Below are 14,003 nucleotides of genomic sequence, written 5' to 3'. Positions count from 1 at the left end.
CTACAGGTCCTCGGATTCTGGGAGGTGGCGGACCCAGCCCTGGGCCACTCTGTTGAAACTGGGTCTGCGGCGGAGGAGTTCCAAGCCAGTGGTGAGCTCTGGGACAAAGGGCATGGCTGCCTTGGGAACAGTGTCCCCAACAAGGGGTCCTCCAAATGGCACCGGGATCCTGGGGAAAGAAGAGAGGCAGGAGGGGTAGGCTGTACAAGAAAGGGATGGCAGAGCAGCGATGGGTGGGCCACTATGTGTGGCCCCCTCCCCGTCTCTCTCTGGGCCTCAGTTTCCCCTTCTATACAGCACGTTTTGTACTACTTTTGACAGGGTTCTCCCACTCTGCCCTTTTCTGAGACTTCCCCTAGAGGGGTGGTTTATTGTTTAGGAATAGTCATTTTAGAGCTAGAACTGACTTGTCCTAAGCTAAACTCTAAAACTCTAGGCTCCCCTTAAGTAAACTCCAGAAGGAGCAGAGTTGGAAGTGGAGTTTTTCCGTCCTCTCATCACCTCCCCTTAGAACAATACACCCACAGACAGGAGAGAGGAGGCGGAGTAGAAGGAGGATGGAGAATCAGGGAAATGAAAATGACAACAGAGACATGCCATTTCTCACCCATGAGACTGGCAAAATGAAATAATTTGAGAAGAGAGCAAAGTTGGTGAGATGGTAGGGGCAAAGTTTCACTTATATAGTCCTAGTTGGAGAGTAAATTAGTACTGCTGGCTTAGAGGATAGGGGCAGTGGTGGGTCAGTGGTGGAATTCACACCTTCTCTGCAGGTGACCTGGGTTCGATTCCTGGCCAATGCACCTGAGGCCCAGCCACCACTGGTCTGTCAGTAGAGGCTTGTGTGTTGCTATGATGCTGAACCGGTTTCAGTGGAGCAACTAGACTAAGATCAACTAGGAAGAAAGACTTAACGATCTACTTCTAAAAATCTGCCAGTGAAAACCTTATGGATAACAATGGTCTGATTTCGTCGTGCATGGGGTCGCCATAAGTTGGGGGGCTGACCTGATGGTAGCTGACAACAATCACCTTGGCGGACCTTTTGAACCCGAAAATACGTAAGCCCTGTCGCCTCCAGGCTTATAGTTTAGGAAAGCACGTGCACGTATGCATAAGGTGGTAGGTGTGAGTCCTGCGTTGGCGAAGAACTAGAAACAATGCGCATGTCCATCAGCAGAGGAATGGACAAGACAGATGCAGAGTAGCCACACGGCAGAATACTATACAGCAGCTTAAAAGGCATGAACTAGATCTATGCATATTAACTAGGGTAGATTTCAAAAACGTAATGCTGAGTGAAAAAAGCAACTTACAGAATGAAATGCAAAGTATTAAAACACACATACATACACACAAACAAAGCCATATCCTCTACAGGTAGGTAGCTGTCCATGCAAAAAGTTCTGGAGACAAACACGTTAACCTGACAACAGTGCCACCTTTGGGGAGAGAACTAGGAATGGAGGACAATGGACAAAGGGGGCCTAGCTTTATCTGTAATTGTCTTTTTTTTTTTTTTTTAAGAAAATACTCTTATGTGATTTAAAAAGAATTTTTTTTTTTTTTTTTAAGAAAAATAAAAAGTAGCCCCACATGCAGAGTTTTCCCTCAGTCTGGGACCATGGGAAGAGGAAAGTGCTTCCCCCTGGGGCAGAAAATCTTGGGCCAGGGCCTGGGGTCCAGCCAGGAAGTTTACTGCCTGAACCACCCCAGCTTTGGCGGCAACAGCAGGCCCCACCAGAGCAGGCTGGGCAGTTTCCAAGCTGAGCAGGCCTCAAGTTCACCCTTGACTGGGAGCCCAAAACACTGGGGTCTGAGCCGAGCTCGACCACCAACATTGCCATTCTTCCTCTCTAAGACTAGCTGCCCCTTTTGTCCCAAACGGGGACTGGGCTCCGGCCTCCCTAGGCCCTCCTTCTACTTGTAGTAATGTGCCTCAGCCTACCACACCTGAGGCTTGAGCTGGATGGGGGCTGGGCCGAGCTGGCTGGCCTGGAAGCTACCTGCCAGGATTGAATGTCTGCTGAGGGTTTAGATAGCCAGGTAGAGGGGTCTGAGGGCCCCAGGAGAAGTGAGAAGTCAGTCCTGCCTGGCCAGAAACTCCAGAAGGTCTGCCATGGCTCGTGGCTCACACAGCGCCTGTTGGCCCAATTCTTCCTATAAGTCATTCCCCGGCTCTTCAGCTGTCTGAGAGCAGTCATATCCCTCCCGAGCCATTCCTTCTCAAGGCTGACCACTCCCAGTTTCTTCAGCCCTTTCTCATGTGGCGTGGTCTCCAGACCTAGCCAGCTCCTGGTGCCTAGCTGTCTGTCTGTCAGACAGACACAGTCTCCATGTGTGGTCTGAGCAGGTGCCAGAAGAGCTGAACTGGGGCCTCCTCTCTGTGGACCCTCCTCCTCCTCCTCACTTAATGCAGCCCAAGCCAGAGGAACATTTCCAGAAATAGCATCAGACCAAGGAAGCCAATTGCAGTTGAAATGTATCCTCCACCCCAAGGCCTTTCTGCAGTGCCAAGTCCCTCTCTTCACTCCTATAACTTGTTTTAGGTCCCCCAGGACAGAATGTTAAGTTTACCTCTTTCAAATTCTACCTTGTAGCTTTTCCATGATTTCAGCCTGAAAATAATAATTTTACCAGTTGCCGTCAAGTTGATTCTGACTCTTGGCAGCCCTATGTGTTGCAGAGTAGTACTGTGCTCCACAGGGCTTTCAAAGCTGTGATCTTTCAGAAGCAGATCACCAGGCCTTTTTTCCTAGGCTCCTCTAGATGGGTTCAAACTACCAGCCTTTCATCTAGTAGTTGAGCACCACCCAGGGACTCCAATAATAATAATAACTATTGTTTATTGAAAGCTTAGTGCTGGCCAGAAACTTTCCCTGTGCCTTCTCATATCATCCTCATAACAATCCCATAAAATAGGTACTATAATAGCCTCATTGTACAGGTGGGAAAACAGAGGCTCCGAGAGGTAAAGTCACTTACCCAAGGTCACACAGCCAGGCATGGAGTCTGCATTTGAGCCCACATTGAGGGTCCATGCTATAAACCAGCACAGGACACTCCTCTGTGCTCTCGTCTTAGGGGGCCAGCATTTCACTGTTAGTCCCCACTTTGGGGCAACCCCAAAGCCACCCTCTAGGCCTCTTCCAAAGGAGCCCTCCTGGAGCACTTGTTAAGCACTTGGCTGCTAACTGAAAGGTCAGCAGTTCAAACCCACTAGCCGCTCTGCAAGAGAAAATACCTGGAAATCTGCTTCCATAAAGATTACAGCCTAGGAAACCCTCTGGGGCAGTTCTACTCTGTAATACAGGGTCACTGTGAGTTGGAATAGATTCGACTGCATCCAACAACAACAGGCCTCTTCCCAACTATTGATGAAAGTGAGGAGAAGACCTGGCTGGCCTAGCACTGATGAGATTTGGGGCCCCCACCCAGGGAAGAATGTGCACCTGGTGTCCATCAGAGGGACTGCACACAGCAGTTACAGAGAACAAGAAACTGGGCCCTGGAGTCAGACAAACCCAGACTTGACTCCCAGCCCTGCTGCTGCGTCCTTGCTTTGTGATTTGGGGCAGGTTGTTTGATATTTCTGAGCCTGAGTCTCTCCATCTGCAAGATAGGAAAAATTGTAGTACCCACCCTACCCTGATGTGGCAAGGACCCAACAAGATGTGTGGCACCTTGGTCCATTCAGTTCAAGTACGTTTATTGAGCACCTACTGTGTGCTGAGGCACTGTTCTAGCAAGAGCTGAACAAAGGTATATAGTGTCTCAGGTAGAACCTGGCATGCAGAAAGTGTGCAGTAAATGCAGGCTACTGTTGTGGTTGGCATTGGCTACCTGGGCACCAGAAAGCCCACCCCATCTTACTTGTTAAAATTGCGGTACTCAGAGGCGCTGGGGATGTAACTTCGCCCATCCCCTTGGTAATCTCGGTAGCTGACGAACTCCTCCCAGGGGCATCGGTAAGCCTTGGGGATGGCTGTGTGGTTGAACTTCTCGGGCGGGACACTCTTCAGGGGCTCTGAATAGCCTGCGGGAGGAGAAGGGCTCGTCAGAGGCTGGCGGGAGCGGGCGCCCCGCTCCTTTCTCCCTCAGCCCCCACTCCTGCCCACCCCACCGACCTGGTTAGAATAGGGACGACCAGAACTAGAAAAGAGGTGAGTGGCGGAAGTGACGCCAACGTTGCCCAGCAAAGGAGACCCTTTCCCATCCCAGGAAACTGGAGGACCAAGGCAGAGGAGCCAGCAGTTCCGGACGCAGGTTCTAGTCTTGGCCCGGACTCTACGCGCTGCGACCTTGGGCGCGTCACTGTGCCTCTCTGGGCTTCAGTGTTGCGGACAATAGCTTGGTCTAGATGTTCTCTGGGGGCTCTTCCTGCCCCCACAGTGGAGGATACCCATGGTCCTGGCCGCCTGCCCTGGTCCCAGGACCCGGGGAGGCCACTCACCGGGTGCCAGGGCGCTGGGGGTGCGGGGGCGCTCCGCTGAGGCGGTTGCGGGGCGGGCATCCTGGGGGGGCCCGGACGTGGCTGGGAAGATGTGGAGCTCCGAACGGTAGTTCTCCTGCCCCTCGGGACCGTTGACAGCCTGGACACAGAAGTGGGCGCTCAGAGGCCACAGGCGACCCTATCCGAGCCTCCCTGGCCGCTTCCCCTCAACTCCCCCTCCCTCAGGGCCTTCGTCTGTGCTCATCGTCCCTGGCTCCCCTGTTCTGAACACCTTCTCCTTGGCGCTTCCAGCCAGGATGGGGGTGGGGGGCGGCAAATAAACCACAGCATGGCTCGGCGGAGCAAGGGGCCAGAGTCTCCACCAAAAAATATGAACATAATCCTAGCGCCCATCTCGTGGGGGTTTGGGGAGAGTTAATAGTGTAGCCAGCTAACCCAGCACCTGGGACAGAGAAAGGCTAAGAGTTATTGTAATATTGGCCCTGGGCAAGCAAGCCTCAGTTCCTTCTCCATAAAATGGGGATGATGATAATATCTGCCTCATGGGGTTCTACAGCATTAAATGAGATGATACATGGAAAGTGCTTAGCTAGCAGTGTTAGGCACATAGGTGTTTTGTTATCTTTTTTATTCTGCCACATCACCCCCCTCTCAGTTTCCCTCCCTTCAGCCCAGAAATTGAGTGGAACACATGGGCGGAATGCCCTGGACTTCATAAGAAGGACTGGAGACGGCCTGTTGCCTTTCTGAGGCCTGGGAATAAACATTCTTGCCACCTTTCTCTGCCAACAGACTAGGCTGTCCTGTGGCCTCTTCCTTCTTCCAGTGGGAAGAAAAGAAAAGGGTATTTTGTGTTTTCCATCTTAGGTTGAGCTCAAGCCTCACCTAAATCCTGCTTGTTGCAAATTCGGCCCAGAGCATGTGACGGTCGTTCAGCACTTTTTTGTAGGAGCCAGGGCCCCTTGACCCACAGATCACCTGCCCAATCGACTTTATGTTTTATATCTGGGCAAAGATGCCTACAGAGATAATACTTCTAGGACCACACAGCAAGTCAGGGGCTCAATCTGATAAGAATGTCACAGCTAGAGCTTGAGGGACTCACCAGGGGCCAGAGGTCCTCAACCTCGCTCACTATGTGACTTTAGGCTAACCACTGGCCCTCTCTGGGCATCAGTTTCCCCATGAGCACCAGGAGGGGCCGCTCACCCCCCGTTGGCTGGCTGTAAGCTCAAAGATGAACCTCTGCACACGGCGTTGCCTCTTCTGGAAGAGGAGGGAGCCCCGGTTGTTGCGCAGCGACAGCTCCTCCATCATCAGGTCCTGGGGCACACTCAGCTTCTTGCCCAAGTCCAAGGAAGGGACTGCCAGGAGAAGCCAGAGCAGGCTTTTACTACCCAGTCTGGAAGGCACCCCAGGCCACAGCCTGTAAGGCACTGCTTCACAGCACTGCACCATGTGTGTGAAAATGTCTGTTTCTCCCCATATTTGCCAACACTGGGTATCATCATTCTTTGGAGTCTTTGCCCACTCGTTAAGCAGAAAAGACACCTCAGAGTTTAGGAAATTCACATGTGTTTAATATTGACCAACATTGAGCACTGTTTCAGAAGTTTAGTGGCCATTTGTATTGATCCCCGTGAATTTCTGGTGCAGCTTTTTGTCCACCGTAGTGGAGGTAGAGAGAAATGATCAGATTCTAGACGTCTTTTAAAGCAAGCTACGGGTATGGGACATGAGCAAGAGAGGAGTCGTGGATGACTGCAAGGTTCCTGGCCTGTGTCACTGGAAGGGTGGAGCAGCCACTCACTGAGACAGGGAAGACTGGGGTGGGGGAGGGGGAAGGTTTAGAGAAAGATCTGGAGTTGTTTTAGACATGTTATTTTCATTTTAGAATAGCCTTTTATTATCATACAAAAGCATCTGTGTACATTGTAGAAAATTAGAAAATATAAAAAAATATAGGTAAGGAAAAAGAAAAGTACTGTTTTCCACTACCCAGAGATTGCCACTATTCACACCTTATTATATATCCTTTCATATCTTTTTCTATAACTATATATTCATATACGTGTTTTTAGCCAAAATAATGTCATATCATACATGTTTTGTAAATTGCTTTTCTCAATTAATGATCTTCACCTTTGCAAGTGAACAAACTTTTGTTTATTTAATACCTAGTATTAAATTCACATTCACCTAGTATTCACATTCCCCTCACTGTCTCCAAAGTCAGGCATGTTAGGTTTGAGGAGCTTTGTGGACATCTAAGTGGAGATGCTGAGGAGGGAGGTGGATGTATGAGTCTGGTGTTTATGGACAAGAAGTGACCTGTAGACAAAAACGTGGGCGTCAGCAGTTTATAAATGGTATTTTAAGCTGGGAACCTAGATGAGTTCACCAAGGGAATGAGAATAGAGAAGAAATCCAAAGACCGAGTCCTGCAGCTGCCAACATTTAGACGGAGGAGATGGGGAACCAGCCCAGGAGCCTGGGAAGGTGCACCCAGTAACCCAGAAAAAAAAAAAAAATCCCAGTGCCGTCGAGTTGATTGCGACTCATAGCGACCCTGTAGGACAGAGTAGAACTGCCCTGCACCCAGTAAGGTAGGGAGAAATCAAAAGAGTGTCCTGGAAACCAAATGATGAAAATCTTTCTGGGAAGACAGAGTGGTCAGTGGAGTCAAATGCTGCTGACATGTAGAGTAATATGATGGCTGGAAAGTGACGATTATTATATTTAGCAACATTGAGTCACTGGTAATCTTCACAGGAGTAGTTTCTACGGAGCATTTGGGTGTGAAGGCCTAATTAGAACAGGTTCAAGAGAAAATGGACAGAGGAATAAGTTAAACCACACCACAGTGAAGCAATGAGCCAAATCCAGCAGGTGGCACATTCTGCAGAACAACTGGTCTGGTTTCTTCCAACAAGTCAATGGCATGGAAAAAAGGTTGGGGAGTTGTTTTGGATTAAAGGAGAGTTAAGAAGCATAACAACCAAATAAGAACAAAGTTTGGATCCTGATTAAAACAAACTGACTGTAAAATGACATTGTAAAGAAATTAGAGAAAGTTGAATATGGAATTGGTTACTCGATGGTATTAATTATTGTTAATTTTGTTTAATGGACTAATATCTTTGTGGTCATGTAAGAAAAGTCCTACTTATTTTTTCCAATAATTTTTTTTTAATTTGTGGTAAAATATATATGGAATCCCTGGGTAGTGCAAACAGTTAATATGCTCAGCTGCTAACCGAAAAGTTGGAGGTTTGAGTCCACCCAGAGGCACCTTATCAATTAAGCAGTAACTCAACATTTCTCCTTCCTCCAGCCCCTGGTAACCTCTAATCTACTTTATTCATTTGCCTATTCTAGATATTTCCTAGAAGTGGGATCATACTATACTTGCCCTTTTGCATCTCAGTTACTTCACTTAGCATGATGTCTTATGATTTTTGAAACATTCTGAAATATTTGGGGGATGAAATGGCATGCTCTTTAGGATTCGCTTTGAAATGACCCAGGAATAAAAGGAGGGGGGTGTCCTAGGGACATGTACTTTCTACTTTTGTATTTGTTTGGAAATTGTTATAATGAAAGGTTGAAAAAAAAAAAAGGGGAGAGTATGGTAAAAAGTACAGACAACTGCTTGGAGGACTTGTGCTCTAAGGAGCACAGCTGGAGGCAGCTGTGGAATCAAGTGGATTTCCCTTTGTTTTGCTTTAAGAGGGAAAAATAACAGCGTGTTTGTAAGCTGATGGGAGACTTGACAATGCAGAAGCTAGGGAAGGCTTGCTGAAGGAATGTCCTCTAGCAGGAGGGAGGGGAAAGGAGGGTGTCCAGGGCACAACCAGAAGGGTGAGCTGCAGACAGGTGCAAGGAGCATTCGCACACACCAGGAAGGACAACTGAGGATGTGAGCACAGGTGCAAGCCCGGAGGGAGCTTGGAGAAGTTGTTCCTTGGTTGCTTCATTTTTCTCAGTGCAATAAGAAGCAAGGCTATTAGCTGAGAATGAAGATGGGGAAGGAGGTACTGGAGGTTTGAGGAGAGAGGAGAAGGGTTGACAGAGTCACCTAGGAGGTAGTACAGGAGAGTGAATGGACGAGAGAAGTGGGAGTGGTTACTGGCCAGTGCTGAGGGCTCACTCAGGAGCTGTGACTGACTCTACACAATGGAATACTAAACAGTCTTTTAAAAAAAGAGGTTGGTTTTTTTCATTCCTTTAACAAATATGTATCGGGCACCTTCTACACACTACTAGTAGAAGGATATCCACTGTATGTAGGTTAAATGGAAAAAAAAAAAAGGTCCAGAAGAATATATATTGTAAGATCCCACTTGTATATTAAAAAAAATAAGTATGTGTTTGTGCATGCATTGAAAAATCTGCAAGGAGACATACCAAATATTAGCAGTGACTCTTATTCCCTGAGTAGTGCAAATGGTTTGTACTTGTTTACTAAGCTAGAGGTTGGCAGTTTTAACCCACCCAAGGGCACTGCAGAAGAAAGACCTGGCAATCTGTTTTCATAAAGATGACAGCCAAGAAAACCCGATGGAGCAGTTTTACTGTGTAACACACGGGGTCGTCATGAGCCAGAATTGACTCCACAGCACCAGGTTACTTACGGGACATATGAAGAAGGAAGACTAGAGATTGTTTTCACTGGGGTTTTTTTTTTTTTTACTTAAAGGTATGAAAGACTATACCTAAAAACAAAAGGCCCACTTGCATCATATTCTCAAATACTATCCAGATGAGCTGAACTCAATATTTTTAAAAAAAGGAAGGGATGGAGGAAAGAATGAAAAACAATAGATAAAACATGTTTGACGCAATTCCATTTCTAGGGATTCATTTGTGGGGAAAAAGTTAAATAAACATACCCAAAGATAGATATAATATATATATATATACATATATATATATATATATATACAAGGATGTTTATTGCAGTGGGTTTAAAAATTATGGAAACTGGGTACCAGTCTTGTAGCGGACGTTGCTGCCCAGATGCCCTTTACCAGCAGCTAAAAGTTCACAGCTGTCGCCTTCTGCAGAGAATTGCCTGGGGGCGTGGAAGCTGCCATGGTCCCCTTGCCTCAGGCAGAATGAATTCTGTGGTGCAATTCCTGCTCCTGAGCCTTTCGCAGGTCATACTGAACCTGGACCACATCCTTGTTTAAGCAGTTTCCCCAGGCCATCCTGCTTCCCTCACTTCCCTGCTCCTGAGAGCACACCCTCAACAAGTCACTTGACGAGAGTCCATAGGCTCTACTCCTAAGCATTTCAACGTTCATGACCACCACTGGGTTGATGAAACATATTCTGATCTGTCCAAACAATAGCACTCTGGGAGAGTGGGGAGAGGGCAGGCGGTGAGATAAATAAATCATACTGGGAACATACAGGGTTGTTAGGAGTTGGAATGGACTTGATGGCCGTGGGTCTGGGTAAGATGGAAAGAAGTTTGTGGTATGCTGCTAAATGAAAAACAACCCAAGCTGAAGAACACAACATACAGTACACATGTTTATATAAATAAGCTTATATATGAACAGAAGAAGGGTTCATACAAATATGTTAACAGCAGTTATCTCCAGGTGGTTCCATTACAAGGAACCCTCTCTTTCAAGGCATCATGTGTGTCTTCTCTAAATTTGTAATAAAATGGATTATTATTTTTATAACCATATAATAAAAAAGTGGCTCTGTAGACAAAGGGATCTAGAGTCAAATCTCCGCTGTACCACCTCTCAGATGTCTGACCACCCAGCCCCCCTCTGAGCCACAGTTTTCTCAGCTTCAAAATGGCAGCAATGAAATATTTAATTTACAGGGTTGTCGTGAGGATTAAATGACGTAAAATGTAAAAGCTCAGCACAGTGTCTTGACACCGTACGGGCACAATGAGAGTGTTTTTGTTTTATCACTTTACAATGGCTGTGTTTTGCTGAGGGTTTTTTTTTTCTTCAATTCTAGTTTCAAAATTAGTTTTTAATTAATACTCTAGCGATAATGAACAATTGATATACTTCAAAAAAAAAATACTTCAAGTCAGGCATAAATGATGTGTGCCAATATTCGACAGCAACTGGCTTGGGTTTTTTTTTTTCCCAATTATTTTTGGTTCTGTAATTAATTACTTAGACATAAGAGAAGGGAATTTGAGGCCCGGCTCTAGAGCGTCAATACGTCACCAAGAAACTTGGCATGAACAAAGGGAGGCAAGAAGGCACAAAATAGGTTAAAGTGATAAGTTACAAATTAGGATTATGTACTTCTTAGCTCTCTGACGGAGTCAAAACAGAAGTGTTTACCAGAGCTGGGTTCTCTGTCCACCTGCATCAGAATCACCTGGGCACTTGTCTAAAAGGCAAATGTATGGGCCCCACTCCAGGTCACGGAATCAGGATCCCTGGGAGTTGGTGCCAGGAATCTGTATTTTTAATCAACATTGCCACGTCACTATGATTCATACTAAAGTTTGAGAACTCCGACTTAGCTGAATTAATTTTAAAAATACTTCAAGTGCTCTAAAGTAGGTCAAATTAACAGACTCCAAAATTAACCCAAGAGTTCCGGAAGAGGTCTTGTAGAATCGATAAACATGAATTTTAGCATGATTTAGTCATTTTTTTTTTTTTTTTTTAGTCATTAGATGAGTAGGCTTTTAGGTAAAATTGCTTGAGTCAAATTGGGTAGCCTGCTCTATCCCACACCCCCCATGCCTCATCTCTAGCCTTGAGGCTGGGCTGTCCTGAGCCATCTTGGAGGCCTTGGTGAAACCCACGGTTACGGTAAAACCAAAAAACCCAAACCCGTTTATGTCAAGTCAGTTCCGACTCATGGCGACCCCATATATTACGGTAGGGTTTTCTTGGTTGTAATCTTCATGGAAGCAGATCACCAGACCTTTCTCCCACGGCGTTGGTGGGCGGGTTCAAACCGCCAACCATTAGGCTAGGAGTGGAGCACAAACCATTTGTGCCACCCAGGGATCCTTACAGTTACAAAAGACAAGGGTAAAGTGTGGGGAGCTTGTGGCCACAGATAGGGCGAGGTCTGGGACCACAGCCCTCAGAGGTCTCTCAATTGAGTCCTTACCTCAGTTTGGGGCCAGGACCAGGGTCATTTTAGGACCAGGGATAGAGCTCAGTCTGGGGCACTCAACCATAGCTCCTGGATTTAAGGGACGCGGCCCTTCCCAATACCTCAGTAAGCTTCCCAGCCCTGGTGGCAGATTCTGTGGGTGCTCTCTCAGGACTGGCCTGGAACTCACACCTGTTTGCCCAGGTCTGGGACCCAGAGGGGATGGCGCCTGAGGAAAGCACAGGCTGGGCCCATCTTACCTGGTCCAGAGAGGTCCCCCATGGCACTCATATGTTCCTTCTGCTCTTTGGGGATCATCCTGTGGAGAAAATACTCCTATAAATGAGCCAGGCTGCATTCCCCCCGCCCCCTCCGTCTTCCTCCACAAACCTCCTCCACCGCCCTGCTTCATCCTCTCCAGCCCTGCACCAGCCTTAGCCCACTCCAGAGAGTGGGGTCTCTGTACAGAGGAGTAGACCTAGGCCCAGGGAAGGTTAGGGTGGTGCTCCTGGTCACATAAATCTGCTTCTATGTTGCTAGGGAAGCACTCTGTCTTCGGGGGCGGTCTCTTCCCAGGCCTAGAATCTCCATCAGGAGAGCTGGTGGTACCAGGGACACAGGAGAGGAGCGTTGAGGGGAGAGAGGGTTTCAGGCATTCTCGTCAGCTGCTGACCCTGGAAAGCTCTGATCAGAGAATGAGAGGTAGGAGCTTTAAGTCAGAGGCAGCAGACTTGTGGACTACCGGGAGCGAGGGAGCTGGGCTGCCACAGCAGGGCCTGCAGGGCTGGCCCTCCCCCGCTATTCCCCCTTACTTGGCCCCGAGGAGACTCAAGGGGACAGAGGTCCAATAAAGCTGTAAGACCATCTCACCTCCTCCCGTTCCTCCACAACCCTGGGCCAACCTGCAGGGCACCCTCCTCTCCCTCACCCCCTGTCCTTCCTCCTCTCTCCTTCCCTTCTCCTCTTCCATTCCCCAATTTGTGTCTCCTGGCTCTTTCCATGAATCTTGGAGGAGATTTACAAATAACACAAGGTCCAGAGCCCCAGAGAACCCTGGCGGGCCCAAATCCAGATTCCCTAACTTACCCCAGGAGAGAAGGCAGAGAGACCTTGAGCTTCCCAAATGGCTGTCCACCCCTGTGCCCACCTCTTTGCTTCCAGATATTTTTAAGCTCCTTCATTAAAACAATCCGCCTTCATCTGTACCCCCCGATCCCAACCCCTGGCCTCAGGTCAGTGTGTTCTGGCCCCTGACTGCCTCTGTGACTGCGAGCAAGTTGCTTTCCTGCTCTGTGCCTCAGTTTCCCTGTCTGTAACATAAATAGGTTGGGCTAGGTCATGGGGACCCATGGGTGGGTTTCAGGGTATCTGTGAACCTCTAACCGTATGCAAACATGAGTGTGTCTGCATACATTTGAGGTGAGAGTCATGAAGTGACTGAGAATGCCCTGACTGTGACCATTGAGGATCCCACAGTGCACAGATACATTCTTGATAAATTCACCCCTTGCAGAGACTCACAGGCACTGGGAAGGGCCCCTCACTGTACAGACAGGGAAGTATTTCCCTTTATTGCCTAAAGATGCTGACATCCTGAGCAGAACCATTACCTACCCCCGCCTCTAACCCTAGGCACCCCTTCCCCATTTAACAAAGAGTAACCTAGAGCTTAGAGGCCCTCTCTTCCTAACCCAGGGCTCAGGCGCCAGGAGTCCCATACTCCCCCAACCCTCTGCACGGCCCTTCCATTGTCTGTGGGGAGGTGCCCTGGGAATTGGCTTGGCTCCCCTGTCTACTCCCCACAGGTCCCCTGGGATCCCGGTACCTGAGAGGATGGGGCCACAGTGGGCAGGTGGGAGTGTCAGGCCCTCAAGGTCAATCCCTCTCTCAGGAGCTGAGAGTGAGTGGTCAGGGTCTGTGTCGGCAGTTGGTGGTCATTAAGCAGTGTGTGCCCGCAGCTGGCTCTGGCCTCAGCTGATGAGTCGCGACCCTACCCTGCCATGGGTCACAGCCTTATTTCGGGCTGCAACAGGAGCTGGGGCCAGATGCTAAAAGCACTAGGCCCTAGGGAAGACAGGTGCCCCGGCAGCAGGCCCTTGCAGATGGAAGGGCTTTCGTTCATGTGCTCTCGCACACGCACGCAGGCACGCACGGACACAGGCACGCAGGCATGCACGCACACAGGCACACAGGCACGCACACACTTGCATGCACACCCCAAAATCACCTGGAAGTGCTAAGACTCAGTTGCCACTCACTTCAGCTTGTTATTGTTGTATCCTCAGTGCCTAGAACAGTGCCTGGTACGAACTCAACAGGTAATCATTGAATGAATGAATGAGTTGTCCCCCAATATCTTGCTTGACTTATTCTTTCCTTCCTTCTTTTCTTCTTTCCTGCATTTCCCCCTTCCTTCTTCCTCTCTCTTTCCCTCCCTCCCTCCACCTTCTCA

At 48.3% G+C, this 14,003-nt stretch overlaps 1 protein-coding gene across 1 annotated transcript; it reads right to left on the bottom strand.

Annotated features, from left to right (window-relative positions):
- On the bottom strand, positions 1-11,869 carry MYOZ3 (myozenin 3). Its single transcript, XM_003404603.3, has 6 exons — positions 11,812-11,869; positions 5,665-5,817; positions 4,665-4,753; positions 4,454-4,568; positions 3,874-4,036; positions 1-169 (listed from the first exon to the last, which is right to left on the bottom strand). The coding sequence occupies exons 1-6, from the start codon at positions 11,867-11,869 to the stop codon at positions 1-3; spliced, it is 747 nt and encodes a 248-aa protein (XP_003404651.2).
- Positions 11,870-14,003: the final 2,134 nt, after the last annotated feature.

The sequence above is a fragment of the Loxodonta africana genome, chromosome 2 (genome assembly GCF_030014295.1).
Source record: "Loxodonta africana isolate mLoxAfr1 chromosome 2, mLoxAfr1.hap2, whole genome shotgun sequence".
NCBI lineage: Eukaryota > Metazoa > Chordata > Mammalia > Proboscidea > Elephantidae > Loxodonta > Loxodonta africana.
The sequence above is the reverse complement of the archived record's forward strand: the minus strand, read 5'-3'. Positions and strand labels throughout refer to the sequence as shown.

What these genes read in the sequence shown, in the direction of transcription:
- MYOZ3 (XM_003404603.3), bottom strand. Translation starts at nt 11,869, where the DNA reads ATGATCCCCAAAGAGCAGAAGGAACATATGAGTGCCATGGGGGACCTC. An exon ending in GCTTACAGCCAGCCAACGGG is followed by an intron (nt 4,754 to 5,664) that starts GGGTGAGCGGCC and finishes CGCCCCCCACCC; the next exon opens with CCATCCTGGCTGGAAGCGCC. An exon ending in CCCCAGCGCCCTGGCACCCG is followed by an intron (nt 4,037 to 4,453) that starts GTGAGTGGCCTC and finishes CTCCTCCCGCAG; the next exon opens with GCTATTCAGAGCCCCTGAAG.